At 52.3% G+C, this 21,055-nt stretch overlaps 1 protein-coding gene across 4 annotated transcripts in view; it reads left to right on the top strand.

Annotated features, from left to right (window-relative positions):
- Positions 1–19,417, top strand: part of WARS1 (tryptophanyl-tRNA synthetase 1) — a 35,015-nt gene extending 15,598 nt beyond the window's left edge. For 3 of the 4 annotated variants that reach the window (XM_061181260.1, XM_061181261.1, XM_061181263.1), the window contains exons 5-12: positions 5,312–5,431; positions 6,141–6,323; positions 11,533–11,633; positions 13,571–13,683; positions 13,895–14,068; positions 16,817–16,957; positions 18,128–18,285; positions 19,122–19,417. In XM_061181260.1, the coding sequence (XP_061037243.1) occupies positions 5,312–5,431; positions 6,141–6,323; positions 11,533–11,633; positions 13,571–13,683; positions 13,895–14,068; positions 16,817–16,957; positions 18,128–18,285; positions 19,122–19,143 (1,012 nt within the window). In that variant the 3' untranslated portion in view covers positions 19,144–19,417. Of the gene's footprint in view, positions 1–5,311; positions 5,432–6,140; positions 6,324–11,532; positions 11,634–13,570; positions 13,684–13,894; positions 14,069–16,816; positions 16,958–18,127; positions 19,054–19,121 lie in introns of those variants that run through there. The other variant, XM_061181264.1, reaches the window with a different exon arrangement.
- The last annotated feature ends 1,638 nt before the right edge of the window (positions 19,418–21,055 follow it).

The following is a 21,055-nucleotide window of genomic DNA, read 5'->3' as shown; positions in this document are numbered from 1 at the left end:
ATTTATTTATTTATTTATTTTTGGCTGCGTTGGGTCTTCATTGCTGCACGCAGGCTTTCTCTAGTTGCGGCGAGCGGGGCTACTCTTCGTTGCGGTGCGCAGGCTTCTCATTGCATTGGCTTCTCTTGTTGCAGAGCACGGGCTCTAGGCGTGCAGGCTTCAGTAGTTGTGGCACATGGGCTCTAGGCGTGCAGGCTTCAGTAGTTGTGGCACATGGGCTCTAGAGCGCAGCCTCAGTAGTTGTGGCTCACGGGCTTAGTTGCTCCGCGGCATGTGGGATCTTCCCAGACCAGGGCTCAAACCCGTGTCCCCTGCATTGGCAGGCGGATTCTTAACCACTGCGCCACCAGGGAAGCCCCAAGCCTTGCACTTCTTTTGTTAGATTTATTCCTAAGGTTTTGTTTGTTTTGATGCTGTTGAAAATAGCATTTTCTTCATTTCCTTTTTGGATTGTTCATTGCTGTTTCTGCAGGGAAAGCGCGCTCCTGTGTGTTTCCTCTAGCTCAGTGCTCGCTGCGGCTCTGCTTCGCTTCTGATACCGGATATGTGGGGTTTCCACACATCAGGAGGTTCTGCAGCACAGCTGGTGTCTTACAATTTAAGCCAGTTCTGACACTGTCTACCTGGAGATAGCGTCTGATCCCACAGGTTAGGGGCTCAGTCCCACAAGACTGCCCCCCACCTCCCTACTTCAGACAGGAATCCCAAGTCCAGACTGTTACCCGTGCCATAAATCAGAGGGCCCCACGACTGCTTCATGGAGTGAATTTGCCAGAGCGTCTCACATAAGTCAGGAAAACATTTTACTTACTAGATTACCAGTTTATTATAAAAGGGTATAATTCAAGAACAGCCAGCTGGAAGAGATGCACAAGGCAAGGTGTGTGGGAGCACAGCGCTTCCATGGTCTCCCTGGGCACCTCTCTCCCCACTTCTCCATGTGTTCACCAACCCGGAAGCTCTCTGAAGCTGTCCTTTGGGTTTTTATAGAGGCTTCACTACATAGACGTGATTATTTAAATCACTGGCCACTGGTAATTAAACTCAATATCCAGCCCCTCCACCCTCCCCAGGAAGTGGGGCGAAGGCAGGGGGGACTGAAAGTTCCAATCCTCTAATCAGAGTTAGTTCCCCTGGGAACCAGCCCGCCTCCTTAGGTTATCTAGGGGCTTTCCAAAAGTCACTTAAGTAACATAAATTTTGGTATGGTTGAAAGGAGCTTATTATATGAATAACACTCCTTCTATCTTTATCATTCTTATCACTTAGGAAATTCCCACAATGGTTTAAGGAGCTCTGTGCTTGAAACAGGATAGAACGAAGACCAAATATATATTTCTTATAATCAATCACAATATTGCACTACTGTATAGAAATACAACAACTGATTTTTGTTTGTTGATCTTACATGCTGCAACTTTGCTGAGTTCGTTTATTAGTTCTTATTAAAAAAAACAAAGTTCAGCCACATAAATTTGAAGATCTAATTATCTTTATTCAGTGATTCATAAATCAGGCAGCATCCCATCTAGCAACTAGAAAGGCGCTCCAAGGGGTTTACAAAATGGAAGGTTTTTACAGGGAGAAGGGTGGGGCAAGGGAGGAATTAGCAGAAGGAAAAAAAGGATTATTTTTAGGCCAGGACATCTTTTTGTGGAAGGGAATGGCAAGGGTTTTACCACGCAGATTGATTCTTGAGGGAGCGAAGGTGTAGGGCGGGGGACAGTTTACCTCATAGGTGCTGAGCAGAAAATTCCAGACTGGTTGATTAATATTACATTTCTGGGGAAGGTGGAAACTGCAGTTAAATCGGATATTAAGTCTAGGTTTAGTATCCTGGGCTTTAACATGATACCATTTGGGGCCTGTGGTTTTCTTTTTAACATTCTCTTTTTTTTTTTTCTTTTTTTGTGGATTCTATAGCATTTTTGATATATAGAATTATTCCACCTGCGAGTAAGGATAATTTTACTTCTTCCTTTCCAATTTGGATTCCTTTTTCTTGCCTAATTGCTCTGGCTAGAGCTTCTAGTACAGTCCTTGTGAAAGTGAGCCTCCTTGTCTGATTCCTGATCTTAGGGGGAAATCTTTCAGTCGTTTACCATTGAGTAGCTGTGGGTTTTCCATAAATGCCCTTCATCATTTTAAGGAAGTTCCCTTCTATTCTGAGTTTGTTGAGTATTTTTATCATGAAAGAATGTTGGGTTTTATCAAATCTTTTTTCTTCCTCTGTTGAGATGATCAGGTGGCTTTTGTCATGTTTTCTATTAATACCATGTGTCACATTGATGGATTTTTGTATGTTGAACCAAGTTTGCATTCCTGGAACAAATTCCAGTTGATTATGGTGTGTAATCCTTTTTATATGTTGCTGGATTTGGTTTGTGAGTTGCTGAAGATTTTTTCATCTGTATTCATAAGGGACGTTGGTCTGTAGTTTTCTTTTGATGTCTTTGCTTTGGGTATCAGAATAATACTGGCTTCATAGCATGAGTTGAGAAGTATCCCCTCTTCCATTTTTCTGGAAGTTTGTGAAGGATTGTTGTTAATTCTCTTTTGAAAATTTGAGAGAATTCACTAGTGAAGCCATCTGGCCCGAGGCTTTTTTTTGTGTGACTTTTTTTTTTATTCCTAGTTCAATTTCTTTTCTTGCTATAGATCTGTTCAGATTTTCTATTTCTTCTTGAGTCAGTTTTGGTAGATTTGTCTATTACATCAGGGTTGTCTAACTTGCTGGCAGACAGTTGTTCCTAGTATTATTCCCTTATAATCCTTTTTACTCCTATAAAGTGTTTAGTACTGTTGATTTTGGTAATTTGAGTCTTTTGTTTTGTTTTGTTTTTTTAGCTCAGGGTTTATCAATTTTGTTGATCTTAAATCAAAATTTTTTATCTCAGCATTTTACAGTTCTCACTGCCCTGTGACTTATTTACTTCAGTATAATAATGCTGTAGGCTCTTGGTTTAGGGAGGTGTAGGACTTGAAGCTTTGGCCATGCTCAAATTTGAGAATGCCTCTCAGATCTGTAAAGTAGGTATTTGATGAGATCTGCCCCGCGCTGTCAGGCTCCCTCTGCAGCTGAGGGGTCCCTGCTGGAAGCCATCCTTACAAAGCTGAGCTGAGCATGGGAGCCTCGTCAGCGCCCTGCCCTTGGGACAGCACATCGTGAGTGCTCAGAGACGTCCTACAAAGCCATAAGGAGCAGCTCAACCGGGACTTCCCTGGCGGTCCAGTGGTTAGGTCTCTGTGCTTCCACTGCAGGTGGCATAGGTTCAGTCCCTGGTCGGGGAACTAAGATCCCACATGCCACACGGTGCGGCAAAAAAATAAAAAGAGCAGCTCATGTGACGGCTGTACTCTTTTTCTTTTCTATAAGCTGATAAAAGTTTGATTTGGTTACTTGTGAGAACCAAAGAAGGACTCTTTCTCTTCCAAAATCAAGTGTTTCATTCTTTCCTTATTTCAGAAGCACTGTGTGATCGTTCCTTGGGGAAAAATCAAAACTATGCACAAAAACCAGAATCCCCCTAATCCTATCAGCCTAGAGATAAGCACTGTTAACCCCTGGTCTGGGGGTGTAAGGAGAAGTCGCTTTCAGAATACTCTTGTCTGGGTTCTCCTACCCAGACCTCTGGAAAAGGCAGCTATTCCTCTTTTATGTGGGCATACTTTGCCCAGAAACAAAGAACATGCACACCCTGGAAGGGTGGTTTCATACCCTGCCAAACGTTGCAGTCACTGGCAGGGTTTTTTTTGTTTTGTTTTGTTTTTTTGGGTTTTTTTAACATCTTTATTGGAGTATAATTGCTTTATAATGGTATGTTAGTTTCTTCTGTATAACAAAGTGAATCAGCTATACATATACATATATGCTCATATCTCCTCCCTCTTGCGTCTCCCTCCCACCCTCCCTATCCCACCCCTCTAGGTGGACACAAAGCACCGAGCTGATCTCCCTGTGCTATGCAGCTGCTTCCCACTAGCTATCTGTTTTACATTTGGTAGTGTATATATGTCCATGCCACTCTCTCACTTCGTCCCAGCTTACCCTTCCCTCTCCCCGTGTCCTCAAGTCCATTCTCTATGTCTGCGTCTTTATTCCTGTCCTGCCCCTGGGTTCTTCAGAACCATTTTTTTTTTCTTTTTAGATTCCATATATATGTGTTAGCATACGGTATTTGTTTTTCTCTGACTTACTTCACTCTGTATGACAGTCTCTAGGTCCATCCACCTCACTACAAATAACTCAATTTCTTTTTTATTGTGGCTGAGTAATATTCCATTGTACATATGTGCCACATCTTCTTTATCCATTCATCTGTTGATGGACACTTAGGTTGCTTCCATGTCCTGGCTATTGTAAATAGAGCTGCAATGAACATTGTGGTACATGACTCTTTTTGAATTATGGTTTCTCAGGGTATATGCCCAGTAGTGGGCTTGCTGGGTCGTATGGTAGTTATGTTTTTAGTTTTTTGAGGAACCTCCATACTGTTCTCCATAGTGGCTGTATCAATTTACATTCCCACCAACAGTGCAAGAGGGTTCCCTTTTCTCCACACCCTCTCCAGCATTTATTGTTTGTAGATTTTTTGATGATGGCCATTCTGAACCGGCAGGGATTTTAAAAATACAGATTCCCAGACGTCACCCCAGACCCACTGGACCAGAGTCTGTGGAGGCAGACCTCAGGCAGATGTGGTGTGGAAACAGCCGGCCAGGTGATTCTCATGTACCGCCAGGGAGGAGGCCTCTTCGTGTGCACTGTCGGTGGACCCCGGTCCTTGGGGAGGGTGGATGATTCCAGAATAACTCCCAGATGAAGACACCTGGTCCCAGTGTAGCTGAGGGAGCCCAAAGCAGATCTCCACCTGGGGACATCCCTTACCTCCCTCCCTAAGTCAGGACTGTGGGAGCCCTGCGATTTCCCCCGTCTGGGCCAGCAGAGCTTCGGCGCTGCGTGGTTCTCAGCGAGGACTGGGTGGTGTCGGCCTGGGGTCACTCCCAGGAAAGTGCGTGAAGCAGGCGGCATGTCAACATCGATACTTGCAGGAATTCCAAGAGAGATCCAGTGGCTGACCAACATTTACGTACATTATTCCCAACCTGCATGTCTTACACTTTTAAAACGATCACAGGAGAACCAGCTCAGAAGAAGTTTCCTGTCTTTTTTACAGCATAAGCGCCAAGGATAACAAGCTCTAGTGATTATCCGGGTTGTTTCGTCTCTTTATCATTTCCAAATGAGCATTCACACTGCGATTTTTTTCTCAGAACATCACACTATTTTCTTTTCTCCTTTTTCCTTTAGAGACATGCATCAAATTCTTGATGCCTATGAAAATAAGAAACCATTTTATCTGTATACGGGCAGGGGCCCCTCTTCTGAAGCAATGCACGTAGGTCACCTCATCCCGTTTATCTTCACAAAGTAAGTATTGCGTCGTATGACTGTTCTCATTTGTATTAGTGAATCAGAAATGTTAGTCACATTACTGATCGAGTATGGTGTATAAAATTGTTTTGTTATTTTTAAATTCTTTTGAACCATGGAGAGACTAAATCAGCAGTATATCTGCCAATCATAGATAATAAATGTATTACTTTGCCAAAAAAAGAAAAGAAAAGAAATGTTAGTCACAAACCTTGTCTAGAACTGACAAGACAGTACTAGTTCACGTCTGCTTGAACAACCAAGGTCTTGGGGAGTTGCTGCCTTTGTGGCTTCTCTTCACCCTGTTCCTGGTGTCACTTTAGCGGGTTGTGGGTGGTAGAGAGAGCATTGCTTTGGAGTCAGTGGACCTGCGTCCTCCTCTTCCCCTGTCCATGTGACCATAGAAGAGTTACTTCTCTGGGCCTTAGTTTCCACATCTGCCAGAGGGAGTAATAATACCTACCGGCTACAGTTCTCGTAAGGCTTCAAAATAAAGTGTGCAGAGCAGCCAGCACAGAGCTGACATGGTAATAAACAGTGGTAGCCCTTATTAACAGGAGTCAAATTCACAGTGTGATCAGAGCGTGTGATTTTGTGGGCAGGGACGTTTTGACATACATTGTTAGCAGGAACCGTGTTTTCAGAGGCACAGTGGCGTTTTTCTGCAGGGAAATGAGATGACGGCCTTCCTCCTCCCGTCTCTTAGGTGGCTGCAGGATGTGTTCAACGTGCCCTTGGTCATCCAGATGACCGACGACGAGAAGTACCTGTGGAAGGACCTGACCCTGGACCAGGCCTATGGCTACGCTGTGGAGAACGCCAAGGACATCATCGCCTGTGGCTTTGACATCAAGAAGACTTTCATCTTCTCTGACCTTGACTACATGGGGTAAGGAGAGAACGCCTGGCTGCCTTTTAAATAAGTAGATGCAGATTGTAGACAAGTCATCACAGCCACGGCAGCTGAAACACCTGAAGCATCTCAAGGTCTGGAAGATGTTTTTCTTCCTTTATTAAATGTTATGGTCTGGTTTATTGGTTTATTGACAAATAAGATTTCCATCCTCAGCTTGTGACAGATGTGCATCTGTGTCGCAGTTTCTCTCCACGGATGGTCAGTTGTGCCAATTTGGGTGTCTTTCTCTTTCTCAGTGTACCTTTTTCCCTACAGAGAAAAGACTCACTGGTGACACAGTTCCCTCACAGTCTAGTTAAACCGGACACTTAATAGTCCAAAATATTTCCTTCTGGAAGTCCTCAAATTGTAACTTCTGCGGTTTTGAACTTCATTCCAGACGACTACCAAGAAGTGTGTTAGAAAAGTAAGACTCTGTCCACCGTCCCAAGAAGAATGCTCTTCAGGTCACCAAATATTGCATGAGCCTCTAAGATGAGGTGCTCCCTGCACGGTTCTGGCCGTCCATGGGCGACAGTGACTGAGAGCCCAGCTTGCTGGTGGAGTGCGGCCCCTGTTAGGAGATGCGTGAGAGGCCCAGACAGGGTGTGGTGGAAACACCGAAGGGCTGCGCGGGCAGTAAGTGCAGGGGGGCTTGCTGGTGAACATTGCCCCACAGGGGTCCCTTTTGTTACTGCTGAAATCTGAGGGGTAGCTTCATAGCCATTGAGAGAAATAGGTGCCTTGGTATGAAATCTGGCCTTTCTAGCAGCCAGTAAATGAATGAATTTTCTAATTTTACCTATTACATTTTTTTAATCGCTCTCTTGTGGGCACAGAGGCATCGTGGGGTCCATGAAGAAACATGACCTTCCAAGGGAGGAAAATAGACCTGGGTTCGAGTCCCAGGTCTCCTCTGTTCAGGGTCTGTGAGTCAGCAAGTCTAGTCCATGAAATAGGGTTAGCTGAGACCTTAGCTGTCACCGTTACTATCATTTTCATGACACTTAGTTTTATTTCTCCCCCTATTCCTTAAAAGGACCTGGTTCAGCTGCTTGAGCCCATAGACACGCCGTGGGCTCTGCTGCTCTTCTTAGGACAAGGCAGTGCTGGCATCACACGGTCACTGGCGTCCTTCTGTGCAGCCTCTTCCCACCCACCGTGGCCCCTCTCGGCCTCTGGTCCCCCAGAGGCCAGCGCTCTTTCTAAAAGGCAGGTGTGGCTCAGTCCCCTACTCACAGCTTTCCTGGTTCTCCATCATCATCAGGATAAAGTTCTCGCTTTCCCCTCTGCACACCAGCCCCTTATGATTTGGCCTGTGTTCCTCTCTGGTCACCGCCCCCTCCAGCTAGACAGAACAATTGGCTGTTCCACACCCTCACCTTTGTCCCTGCTCTTCTCTGCCCTGACCCCGGGACTCCCAGCTCCGCGGATTCCTATGCTGTCTTCCAAACACGTGGTCAAGCACCACCTTCTCCTGGGAGCTTCCCTCCTGCAGCCAGATTTAGGTACCCGTCTCTGGTCCCCCTGCACCCTGGGTCCCCCTCTGGTGCAGCGTGAGGGGTTGTCCTCTCCCACTAGACCAGTAAAGCAGCGGTCACGGGGTGCTTGCTGTGGCCGGTGCCCCCCGAGGCCCCGAGAACACAGCACTGAACAAAACAAAGTCCCCCGTTATGGTGCTGAGATGTTGGTGGGACAGAAACAAACGCCTTTGACGAGTCCGTGAGAATGTCGGGGCGGGGGGGTGAACTTTTGAACAGTCCACGTGAGGAGACCACCATGGCCCACCGTGCTTTCAGCTCGTTCTGAGAGAATGTGGCGTCTGTGGTGACTGGTTTCCACCCTGTCTCTGTGGTACCTGCAGCTTCAATTCTGCCACCTTTGCTCCCTAAGAACTTCCTTTTTATGAACATGGAGTAAAGATGAAAACCCAGACAAAGGGCCTGTCCTAGCTCTTCTTACGTATTTTATGTTGAACCTAAAGTTAGGAGGGACATTTAAATGTTAAAGTCTGTTTTCAAGTGTCTTTTTCCCTTTAAGAGTTTCTTCTAAACACTCAAGCATTTTACTTTTTTTCTTGAAGTTTAACTCAAAATCTAAATCTCTGACATCATAAAGCTCCTTCCCAAGCCAATCTTCCTTAGGAGCAAAAAACACAACAAAGCCTCCTCCCCCCTCTCGGGGGGCTCCCTGGGGGAAGGAGCCGGTGCTGGGGCTGAGGCTTCCCGCCACCATGTCCCCCCACACGTTTGGGCCCAGCGGGGCCTTCCTGCCAGGACCCCCGAGGGGTGGAAGGACACTGCTCCGGGAATCTGAAAGCCAGTGCTCCAGACCCAGCTCTGTTCCGGGTTTGGTTTGGTTCCTGTGGGCAAGTCCTTCAGTTCTCTGAGCCCCCGTTTTCCTATGCAGTGGGGGGTTAGTACTAGTGAGGGGTGGTCTAGCCGAGGGGTTCAGAGTGCCCTGCCTGGGCTCGCGTCCTGACCGCCACCTCCTGTGTGACTCGGGCAGTGAGTGTTGGACAGGTGTTTACTGAGCATCTACTACATGTCAGACTGATGCTGGGGGTTCAGCAGCCAAGACAGTTATCCAGCCGCTCCGTCAGGTTCTCTCTAACGGGAGTTAACAGGTGGTAAACCAGGTGAGAATGAGTGTTGTGAGGACAAAGGAAGAGCAGAAAGAACAGGACGGTTAGCTCAGTGGACGGGGGCACCTGCGCCGCAGGCTCACGAGGCCTGACCACTGAGCCGCTGCATGTGGAGTGCTTCCAGCAGAGCCTGGCCCTGGGGAGCGCTCAGTGTCACTCTTGAAAATCTCTTCCAACTTAGAACCCCGTCGCTCATTTGCCTGCCTGTGTGAGGAAATCCAGGCCATGTTCTCCAAGCGATGTGAGTGTGAAGGCAGGTGTTCTCGGGGGGCAAACTGGTACCCAGCCCTCATTTACAGGATGCAGCTGGGTCTGTTCCTGGTCCCCAAGGCAAAGCCTCGGGGTGCGTCACGGCACAGGGGCGAGCCCGGGGGACAGACATCCCTGGGGGTTTGGCGGGGTGTGGCCATGCTCTCGGTGCAGCCAGAAAGCGACCCGGCCTCCAAGAACGGTCAAGGCGGTCTTCTTCAGAAGTACTGCTTCTGATACTAGGGATGCTGTAGACTTTCCCTCCTTGTGGGGCTTGGAGGCCATCTTATGCACCACGACCCCAGATAGAACAGGATGGGCCTACCGGCTGATCTGCCCAGGGGACTAGCATTGACGGTCGCCTCAACCCCAGGATGCACGGAGTTCTTGCCCATCCCCCCCGGTGGCGGGCAGCCCTGGTCCTCGCCAGGCGTAGGCAGCATGAGGCCTGCTGCTGTCCCCCAGGAGACCCCTGGCACGGGCGGTAGCTCCTGCTGCGGCAGGATGAACGAGCGGGCATCTCTCCAGGTGGTTATCCCGCTCTGCTCTCTGGTGTGTTCAGTATACCTCGGGGGGTGTCGGGGGGGTGACGTGTGCTGGGAGCGCTTTGCTTGCTCTCATTGCCCCTGGCGCGTCCTCCGCAGCACTGTTCCCAGCCTGGCCGGCGCCCCCCGGGCTGAAGCGGAAGCCACCGTCCCTCCCCCGCCTTGCTCCCTGTCTGAGTGGGACTCTGCTCAGCTCAAACAGACCCTGCTGCGGTGGCCTTGGCCTTTACCGGCCTCCCTGCCTTGTGGCTGCCCTAGACCCAGGCAGCCGGCATCCCTGCACTTCTGACACTCGCCCCCTGCCTGCCCAGCGGCGTTCGGTGGCCCTCCGTCAGGGCCAGAGCCTTAAACTCTTCAAACGCTGTGAGATGTGGTGAGAAAAGCACAGGCCTTGGGGCCAGACGAGCCTAGGTTTGGATCCCAGGTCCTGGATTCACTAGGTTTATGACCATAACCTCTCTGAGCCTCTGTGAAAGTGGAGGCGAAGCTGCCGCCTCACAGGGGAGCTGGGCAGTGGCAGTGTATCTCCCGCACTCAGCCCAGCTCCTGCCCCAGGATAGTAAACAGCAGCTTTCCCGCCTTTTCCCTTTTTATCTTTATGGTGCCTGACACATAATAGGGCCTGGAGGAAAAGCTACTGAACATGTTAGTCAAAAGATGCAGTGTAAGAAGCCCCTCTGGGGCTTCCCTGGTGGCGCAGTGGTTGAGAGTCTGCCTGCCAATGCAGGGGACACGGGTTCGAGCCCTGGTCTGGGAAGATCCCACATGCCGCGGAGCAACTAGGCCCGTGAGCCACAACCACTGAGCCTGCGCGCCTGGAGCCTGTGCTCCGCAACAAGAGAGGCCGCGACAGTGAGAGGCCCACGCACCGCGATGAAGAGTGGCCCCCGCTCGCCGCAACTAGAGAAAGCCCTCGCACAGAAACGAAGACCCGACACAGCCAAAAATAAATAAATTAATTAATTAAAAAAAGAAGCCCCTCTGCGTTCTGCCCCTTCAACCTAGTTCCTTCTAATAGCAGAATGGCTGCCACAGATCCAGGCCTCGTATTCACACCACTCACCACCCAGGAGAGTTCGCCCTGTCCAGACAGCCTGGCTGCCCCACGGTGGAGGGGACAGTGGTGGCCGGATGCAGAGAGGACCAGCTGCACTGAGACAGACCCTCCTTCCTGGGCCCGTCAGTTGCTATCGGCACACTCCATCCAGCAACAAGTTGCAAATACCCTTGAACAATGAGGAGGTTAATCCACGTAGAACTCACAGTCGGCCCTCCACAGCCTAGGTTCCCCACATCCGTGGATTCAACCAGCCAAGACCCTGTAGCACTGCAGTGTTAACTATTGAAAAGTACCATGTGTAAGCGGACCCGCGTTGTTCCAGGGTCAACAGTAATCTCCCACGAGAAAGCACACAGTCCATCTCAACAGAAAAGCTGCACTGGGGCCCCCAAACTTAAAGCCCCATATGCTCAGCCAGTGACCCTGGCAGAATTTAAATATCTCATGTTAGCCGCTGAGTTAACTGCTGAATCCGGTGTGTTCTTGCCTTATTTGCTTCTCAGCTTCATGTTGATTTCCTTCCACAGGTAGAGGTGTGTTCGCCTCGCTTGCCGCAGGCATCTTTGCGTACAGGGGGCGTCACAGCGCCTTCCTCCCCAGTGTGTCCCGGCCTGTGTCTGGCCTGCCATGTTGTACCATCTGCTGCTTTGCCCTCAGTGGTTGCCACCCTCTGGGTCTGGGGTTTGATTCTGATTGTCTTTGCAGGACGAGCCCAGGCTTCTACAAGAACGTGGTGAAGATACAGAAGCACGTCACCTTCAACCAAGTGAAAGGCATTTTCGGCTTCACTGACAGTGACTGCATCGGTAAGGAGCCGCGGCCGCCCGTGGTCCCCGCCCAGCTGCCCTCCGAAAGGAGCCGAGCTCAGCAGGAGGCAGCTTGACGTGCTTGGTGCCTGCCCGGGGCTGAGCTGTCTCTGAGATGGTAGCATTTGCAGTTTGTCTCTTTAAATAGGCGGGTTTTCCCTGGAACATAAAGAGCTGGTGTGATGCATTTGGCCCCTTTTCTGGGCCATGTGGAGCTATCCCTCGGGACACCCTCTGTCCCTCTCCTTAGTCATCCGTTTTAAGGTTTAGAAGGAAAGAAGGGTACGGATGACTTCTGTCCTCCACCTGCTCCTGGGACCCCAGTCAGCGTGGGAGGCCTTGGTGGGGGCCCAGGGGGTGCAGCAGGGCCTGCTCTATGGCCGGAACCTGCTGTCTTTGTCTCCCTAGACCTCAGCTTCCCCACCTGCAAAAGGAGGGTCCTGACCGGAGGCCCTGGGAAGCCCACCCTTCCTGCCCTCCCTCGCTCTCCTTCCAGGCTTGTCCCCAGCGGATAGGCCCCCTTTGCCCACGTTTACATCCCTTTCCCTGTATCTCCCTCCATGCCCCTTTCAGATGCATTGGCTTTCTCTCCTTTGAGACCCTTAGCTCCTTGAGCTGAGAATCAATCCTGAGACTAGTGGCTGGGTCTCCGGACCCCCTCCCCTTTATTTTGGGTGCACGGCCCCAGGCCTAGTAGCTGCCAACCTGGGCAGCTCCCAGGATGTGCCTGCAGGCGCTCTGTGCCGGGTGTGCCTGCTGGGAGGGAGCACATTCCAGGGCCCACCGTGAGGGGCCTGTAAGGAAGAGTGCAGAGAGAAACGTGCAGAGGCCTTAGTGGGAGGCTTTTCACATAAGCAGAACCGTTTGATGTTTTGGTCGGATCCATTCCTGACAACTGGGGCATAAACCCTTTGCTTTTGAAAGGGTTTTTTAACCCTGGGAATCCCGGCATCGAGTGGACAGATGTCTCCCTGAAGGCTGCCCCAAGTGAGTAAGGAGACAGCAGGCGTAACGAGGAGCTACACACACTTTGCTGCCGAGAGACCTGGGCTCGAACCCTGGCTCAGCCACTTACTGACTGCGCACTAGTTCTGGGAAACCACAGAGGCAGTCTGAGCCTGGTGTCCACGTGCATAAAATGGGGACGACAGTGACACCTTCTCCATAGAGTCGTGGGGCGTAGATGAGCCCAGGGAAGGCCCTGAGCCAGAGCCGGGGACGCTCAGTGCTGTAAAGGGGGTGCTGGCGCCCATGGCAGCTGCCACGTGGACACCCAGAGGCAGAAAGGAACCCAGAAATGAGGTGTGTCTTTCTGCAGAGGGGAGAAAACAGCTGTCGGGAAAGAGCATCACAGAGACAGCATTCCAGGGCTGGAGCCACGTGGGCTATCTGGGAAATGCCTGAGCAGCGCAGAGGGGTAGACTGGCCCAGCCCCACTTATCAAGGGTCACACCAAGATCCATGCCCTTTGACCCCAGAGTTCCGCTTCTGCAGGTCTAAGCAAATAGCAGTAGCAGTGTTAACAACAGCAGCATCCAAGATACTGAGAACAGTTTTATGTACCAAGATGTCATAATTTATAATAATTAAAGCTGAGGAACAACCCAGACGCCCAGTGAGTAGAGAATGGCTGACTCTCTAGGGTACATGTATGGGATAGAGTGTGGGTAAATGTTACAAAGTGGAACCTGTAAAGAACAGACCAGAGGAGAATCACAACTGAAATGCAGAGTGTGAAAGGGAGAGAAAATGGGTGAAAAGAGGCACAAACTGGGACTATAGGGTTTTTTTTCTTCCTTCTACTCTTCTGTAGTTTGCAGGTTTTCTTTAATGACTGTTACTTTTCCGGTGGGGAGAAAGCCAATTTGTGTTCACCCCTTTTACAGTTCCAGCAGGAAGCGGTCTCGTGTATAAAGATGTTTTGTCCTCCCTTCCAGGGAAGATCAGTTTTCCTGCCATCCAGGCCGCTCCCTCCTTCAGCAACTCGTTCCCCCAGATCTTCCGAGACCGGACAGATGTCCAGTGCCTCATCCCGTGTGCCATCGACCAGGTCAGGAGGCCGGGCCAGGGTTGTGTCATCCTGGGTGTGGCAGGAGGTTCTTTGCCCTCTTCGGTGGGAAAGGAGGGTCTAAAAGGTGTTGCGGGGCGGAGCTGATTCTTTGAACTCCCTGGAAGCTTGGGGTTGCTGTGAGGCCCGCTCAGGGGCTGCTCACGGGCTAGCAGCTGGCCCACTTCTCCCACTGTCCCCTCCCTCCCCACAGGACCCATACTTCAGGATGACCAGAGACGTGGCCCCCAGGATCGGCTACCCTAAGCCAGCCCTGCTGCACTCGACCTTCTTCCCCGCCCTGCAGGGGGCCCAGACCAAGATGAGCGCCAGCGACCCCAACTCCTCCATCTTCCTCACGGACACAGCCAAGCAGATCAAGACCAAGGTGAGCGCTGCCCGGGGCGCAGGCAGCCTCTGCGCAGGGTCACACCACGGGGAGACACACACGCACGGTGCTGCTCTGTCCTTTGGCCTCCGCTGCCACGGGGGCCCTGAATTCCACGGTCCAGGCAGCCTGTCCCCGTTCCCAGATAACAGGGGGATTTTCTTATTTGTGTCTTTTCATGTGGGCAAGACTTTGGAATTTTTTTCTTTTTTTTTCTTCTCTGATTTCCTCACCAACGCTGTTCGGGAAGCAAAATCACGGCAATTTTCTTTAGTTACAGTTAAACAATAGAAAAAATGTAGTGTATTTCTGGGCATCAGCCGTATTCCAGGAGCTGGGCCAGGTGCTTTCTTTATGTTTCTCGGTTTTAATTCTCACTGGGAGATAGTGGTGTGTTCCCTTTAAAGACAAGAAGGATGAGGCCCAGAGAGGATGACCAACTTGACCAGGTTTCCACCGGAAACCAGGAGATGCGCTCCCGACCCACGAGCTGCCGTTACCAAGCTGGTAGGGGCTGGTTTTCTCCAGAGCGTTCTCACTGAGACTCAGGACTGATGAACCTCCTTCCACAGTTGGGTCCCGCCCAGGAGTGCTGCGCCCGGCCCGGCATACAGCAGGAGCTCAGTAAATATTTTCCGGGTCACCAGAGAAACTGGAAATCAGAATTAGTTTGAACTTCCTTACTTTTCAGGGCCGCACTTCTGTTGCTCAGTTCTGAACTGCCAGTATGTGTTCAGCCCCCTCACTGTTCCACAAAGCTGTTGACATTTTATTTGGAACCAAGTGCACGTTTGCGGGTTGGACGATTACAACAGGAGTGACAGAAACTGTATTTGAGGCATGTAGTGCATCCGTCTGAGTTACCGCCGGGCCCCTACCCCTTCTGGAAAGTCCCAAATTCTGGTTGACAATGGGGAACCCTTAGTATCAGAACTGTCTTCCAGGAAGTGGTAGCCGCCAGCTTTCCCAGCCTCGGCAGGGCTTTCCTTTCTCTTTCACTTCTGGCCGAAAATTCCAGAGCACGGAGTGCAGAAGAGGGGAAGGGGAAGCTCCTGTTCCCTCTAGCAGAGAAGTAATTTTGTTTTGTTTTTGGAAGTTGTTTTAAAGAAGTCGTTTTTGCTCTGGGACATTTTTCATTCGCTCAGGACCAGCAAGGACCCGAGGGCTGGGTGAGCAGTGAGCGGAGGGTCGGGAACCACCCAGGCTGCCAGGGTCACGAGCACCCTGTGGGGCAGGACAGGGTCAGGCCAGGCCCTTGTTCCCAATCCCCAAGCCCACCTTCAACTCCAGAAGCAGAATCTCCACGCCAGCCAGGAGAGGGGGCATCCACTCCAGGCCCCTCCCACGAATAACAACAGTAGAGTGCTGGGGACACGGCAGCTTGGCTGCGTGATCACCTGCCATGTGCTCACCTGTGCGAGCTCACTGAGTCCTGACGACCACCCCTGGGGCTGCATCCATTTCGTAAGCAAGGAAATAGGGCTCAGAGGGGTCCGGCAGCTTCCCTACGTTCACACAGCTGGGAAGCAGTGGGGCAGGGCCATAACCCGGGTCCTGCACGGCTTGGGCCCTCCGGTGGCCTGGAGGCAGGAGCCCTGGGTTGTCTGGGCCCCGCCACTTACCTGCCATTGGCGAGTGACCATGGCTGTCCAGGTGTCACTGTCAAGTGGGAACAGCTGTACAAAACTGCAGACTAGGGGCAAGGCTTCCATGAGATCACATATAAAAGTGGTTGCAAACTGTAGAGTGCCACCCAAATTTAAGATTTCAGTTCAAACGTGGATCGTTGGACCGCTCCTTTGTCATGCGGGCCAAAACGCGCCTCCCGCCTCCTTGGGACATCACGCCCGGGGACAGGTCGGAGCTTCCGCTGTCCCTCAGAGCCGCTGGCACTCCCACCAGAAAGTCCAGCCTTCTCTGGCCTCACTCGTGGCCGCCAGCCTCTGCCCCCGATGTTAGTCTGCGATTCTGGATGATCCGGTTAGGAATCTGCTCCGGAGTCCTGCTGGGAGGCTTACCAAACGTCTCCACTGAGACTGTTGACGCACCCTTTTCTGGAGGAAAATGAGGGTGACGTTTGTACGTGATAGGTTTCTCAAATAGTCGTTGAAAGAACATAGAAGGAACTTTGTCTCCCCTTTTTGGCTTTTCTTCTCTTACCTCTTGACCCTGATTTCTCTAAGATTATCTTCAATCCTACAAACCATTTTGTTAGTTTCTGAGTCTTTCTTTCTTCAGCTTCTAGAAGTGCCTGTCTTTAGGTGGGGCACCGCCTGCGGGCCTGTCCACCTCGGCGCTCCGCACGGGTTCTGCTCTCCCGGGAGCCCTGTCCTGTGCCTCGCGTCCTCCCGTCCATGGTGGGGGGCGGGGGGGCGCTCTGCTCTCCTGTCCTCCGCCAATAGCACGCCCTCCCAGGCAGCAGCCGCCCTTCCCTGGTCGTCCCTTTTACTCTGAAGATGGCTCATATCTGTCCTCTTACTGAACCCGAGGACACTTTAGGACATTTTCCCCAAATTTCAGCACAGGTGGTGCTTTGGCTTTCCCGATTCTATTCTGTGTCTCTGGGGAGTGGGGGGGGTCAGAGCTCATCCGCCCTCCGGTCCCCCCTTCTCTGCAGTGAGCCCTGCTGTGGCCCGTCCCGGGCTCGGTGGGAAGGAGCAGTCTGAGGGCTCCTCCCACTGCTTGGGCCGGCTTCCACGCGCAGGGCGGCGGCCCGACGAGCGTCTGTGTGTCCTCTCGCTGGCGCAGGTCAACAAGCACGCGTTCTCCGGAGGCAGAGACACCATCGAGGAGCACCGGCAGTTTGGGGGCAACTGCGACGTGGACGTGTCCTTCATGTACCTGACCTTCTTCCTGGAGGATGACGACCGGCTGGAGCAGATCAGGAAGGTGAGGCAGGGGCCTAGTGGCCACACGGGGCCTGGCAGGCCTGGCAGCCACGCTGGGGGCAGCCAGCGTCCCCGGTGCCTGAGGGGCAGGCGCTCAGCTGAGAGCACATTAGAGTTGGGTAGGTCGGTTGTGTTCCGACCACGTGCCCAGAGACCTCATGAACAGATAGTTCCCAAAAGAGAAAATACAAACTGCTAGTGAGTAGCCACACGGAAAGGTTTAATCCTACTACTCATCGAGAAATAGAAGTTAAATCAAGACGCCTTCAATGTTGAAACAATTCCACTACCGATTTAGTGGGTTTGTGCCGTATTTGCACTGATTGTAATCCAGACGCTTTGGGGCTCACCCGGGTAAGTCGAGTGTTCCCAGCGTGCCTCTCAGCGAGCCAAAGAGCCCGAAGAATGTTCATAGCCCTTGCTTCAGGTTTTCCAATTCTTGGCATCTTTTCCAAGAAACTAATCCTGAATAAGAAAGAGCTCTCTATGCAAAGATGTTAAAAATGATAGTAGCAAAAAGTTCAGAAGAGACTCTGTACAACAGAGGAAACCTTAACTGAGAATAGTCAGGAGGGATTATTACACAGGTGTGAGGTTTATGGTCACACAGGAGAATACGCCAGTGATAGTGATAAAAGGACACCAAATTGGACGTGCAGTGAGATCCACTATGTTTAAATACAATGCACCAGAAAAAAATCTAAAAGAAAACATGCCAGGATATTAGCAGTGGCCCTTAGCCTCTGGGCACTGGCTTTGCAGGGGATTTTTTTCTTTACTTTGCTGCTTCTTTGTGGTTTGGGTACCTTATTAAGTTTGTTCAGTAAGTACATGTTACCATCACAATCAGAAAATGAAAAAAGATTCGGCAGAGATTTTAGAGAAGCCAGTAAGGCTGAAGGGAGCAGTCATGGGTTCAGGGCTTGGAGCCCCCTGACCCCGCAGGAGGGTGGGTGAGGTGGGGTGGCCGGCCCCATTGTTCCCCTTGCTGTGCCAGCGTGAGTCACGGCTGCTCACCAGGGCCCAGAGTCATTTTAAGAAAGGCATGGTTTAAGGTTCTCGTTTTTCTATGCCGCCCGTGTGCCAGGCTCTGCATGGGTGGTGCCCGGGGAAGGGAGGTACCCAGGGTGTGCGCAGCCGTTTCTCACATGGCCTGTCTCCTCCCGGGCAGGATTACACCAGCGGGGCCATGCTCACCGGCGAGCTCAAGACGGAGCTCATAGAAGTTCTGCAGCCCTTGATCGCCGAGCACCAGGCCCGGCGCAAGGAGGTCACAGACGAGATAGTGAAAGAGTTCATGACTCCCCGGAAGCTGTCCTACGACTTTGAGTAACGCTCACTTTCTGTACACTTACTAAGAGATGTAATTTTCCCAGAATCCCAGCGCAGTCGAATCACCACTTCCCTTAGGCTGTGTCACACGGTAATTACTGGCCTGGTGTCTATAAGCCCTCTGTGTGTATCAATGCTGTTTCTTCTGCTGAATGTCATCCCCTGTCTCCTGTGAGCATAACCCTGTGGGGTGATTGGGTGCCGGGTAATACTGAGTGGTCACGCAGACAGGTCCAGCTGGAGTCTCTCCCACAAAGCAGCCCCGAGGATGTGCAGCCTTGGGCTGGATGTCCACTGGCCAGCCTGTTCAGGTCCACAGGACAGCTCCTGTTTGAAAGCATCCTACATCCAAGCATACTCTTAAACGTGCTCTATCAAAGAATATGTAGTCTATGTATGCATACCTGGAATCAAGATGTTATTATCATAAAACCAAAAAGAAGTGCTTTGAAAAGTTGATGTGTGGAAGCTTAATGGGCACAAGAGGCATTTCAGCACATGCCCCCCCAAAATTAAAAAAGAAGTGCTGGCCAAAAGCTTTGCTAAACATTTAACCAAGAGATCTCTCAGCTTGAAAGCTGCCTTAAACGTTTCTGAATATTGGCCAGAGTGGGCCAGTTTTTACTAAATTGAGTCTTTTGTGGGTGAAACTTCCCAGTTTACGTACTAAACTCCAGACCATGCATGTACTGTACTCCAGAAATCATGCTGTTTTCCCTGAATGTACTAATATTTTGTTTGCACCAAGTAATCCTAGACACTCCATCCTGAGAACTGATGGCTGCTTTACTCTGATTGTGCCAGACGCTGAGGGCAGTCTGTTGCCTTTGCAGGTGCTTTTGTTTTGACACTTGACTGGCGTGGAAGTCTGTCTGCACAGAGCAGTGCCCTGCCTGTGCCCCAGACGGGTGGGCACAGCTAGGCAGCGTGCAGCAGCCCTCGAGGCCCTCGGCTGTGTGTCCATGGGAGGCCCGTTTAACCGAGCGCCCTGTGTAGTTTCGGAAAAGCAACGGCCCGTCTCGGGGAAGCCCCGGGTCCAAGAGCCTGCCCTTGCTGGAGGTGCAGGGTCCACTCCTGGGTGCCCCACTCTGGTCTCACTCGTGACACATAAACTTCCTTTGGTCCCGCCTGTGTCACTGTGCTCCATCTGGGCTTTGAGGGGTGAGCAGGGGCCTTGCTCCAGCCCGGGGCTGTGCCGCGCCTGACCCTCCGCGGATGCCCTTGCTCCTGCCCGGGTCATACCGGGATGTGTGTGGGATGGAAGCACGGTCCCGGGAGCCCCACGGTGTGGAGGTGCAGGCTTCGGGAATCGGCTGGAAGCGGCCCCTTCCTGCCGCTCAGCGGTCTCCCCGTGCTGGCTTCCACCCTCCCTGGAGGTTCCCAGCAGCTGCTGGAGAATGCAAGCAGATGTCCTTGTTTCGCGGACAGTACGGGGGCGTCAGAGCAGCGCCGTGTAGCGACAGGGCCCAGGCCAGGGGCCCAGCCGGAATGGAGCCCTGGGCTCGCTCTGCCCGCCCACCTGCAGGTGGGCAAACTGAGGCTCAGGAGAGGAATGTGACTTGTCCGAGGCCACACAGTGAGTTGTGACCGAACAGGCCCATCCTGTCTCGTGCGCTGTCTCCCTGCACAGGCTATTTTACACGTGACGGCCCTGAGGTTTCCACCTGGGTGGCTGGGTGCCGTGTGTGGCACGAGCTCATCCCGTCTCCTCTCCCGGCCTCAGCTCCCGCTGGACCGGATGTGGCCCGTGGAGGTGAGCCCAGAGGATGGCGAGGCTGTGTGGCCTGGGCAGCGGAGACAACCTCTCTCTGCTCCATTGTGTCCACGTCACAGGAGGGACCACAGCAAAGTCCCCGGGGTGGCAGAGCCGCCCCTTCATCCAGCCGGAGCCTCCAGAAGGAGTGGGCGTCGTCCTGGGGGCCACAGAAGGGCGGGGCTGAGGCCCCACACAGGCCAGTGACTTTGGGCGGGACCCCCCCCGGGCGGGACCCCCCCGTTCCCCGTAAAACAAGAGCACTGACACCTCATGTTTGGGTCAGCCGGGCCCTGGGCCAGAGGTCAGGTGACTTGCCCAAGGTCACTGCTGGTAAGGGCCACAGACCCTCCCACCCGCCACATCTTGCTACAAACCAGTAGATTCTTAAAGTTCCCCGAGAGATGCCCTGGATTAGGGTGGGCAGGTGTGCGGGCCGGCAGTGTTTGGGGGCTGAGGCGGGAGGTCGGTCCCCAGCCCCCGTGACTGTTACTATCCACCCCTCGACCTTGCTCCGCCTCTGTCCCCGGTCTGGGGGAGCCAGTGGGGCTGCATCTGAGGGGCAGTGAGGAGCCCGCTGACGGCGGTGGAGAGCTGGGCCAGGCCCTGCGCGGACCGCAGCAGATGCGGCTCGGAGGCCCCGTGGTCCCCAGTCAGCACAGGCTCTGGGAGCCCTTGTGCGACTACCCTTTATCTCCCGTTTGAAACTTCAGGTGCAGCCTGGACTTGGTTAGGGTGGCCCCGTTTAGTAGGGGAACCCAGCTCTGGCCCACTGACTCTGGGCCCAGCCCTTCTCTTCCCCATCCCTTCACGTCCGCCCTCCGAAGGGCCTTGCTTCCCAGAGACTGTAGCCAGAGTGAGGCCAGAGCGAGGCCCGGGCCTTCCTGCAGAGCCACTTCCCCAGCACAGCAGAGCCGGTGCTCAGTGACCGACGGTCCCCACCCTCCCCACGAGGAAGGAGTAACTCTCCTTCCAGGGCCGAAGCAAGTGGGCACACTAGTGGTCTTCTTGCCA

Source organism: Eubalaena glacialis, chromosome 2 (assembly GCF_028564815.1).
Source record: "Eubalaena glacialis isolate mEubGla1 chromosome 2, mEubGla1.1.hap2.+ XY, whole genome shotgun sequence".
Taxonomy (NCBI): Eukaryota; Metazoa; Chordata; class Mammalia; order Artiodactyla; family Balaenidae; genus Eubalaena; species Eubalaena glacialis.
This window is presented reverse-complemented; position numbering and strand designations above follow the sequence as displayed.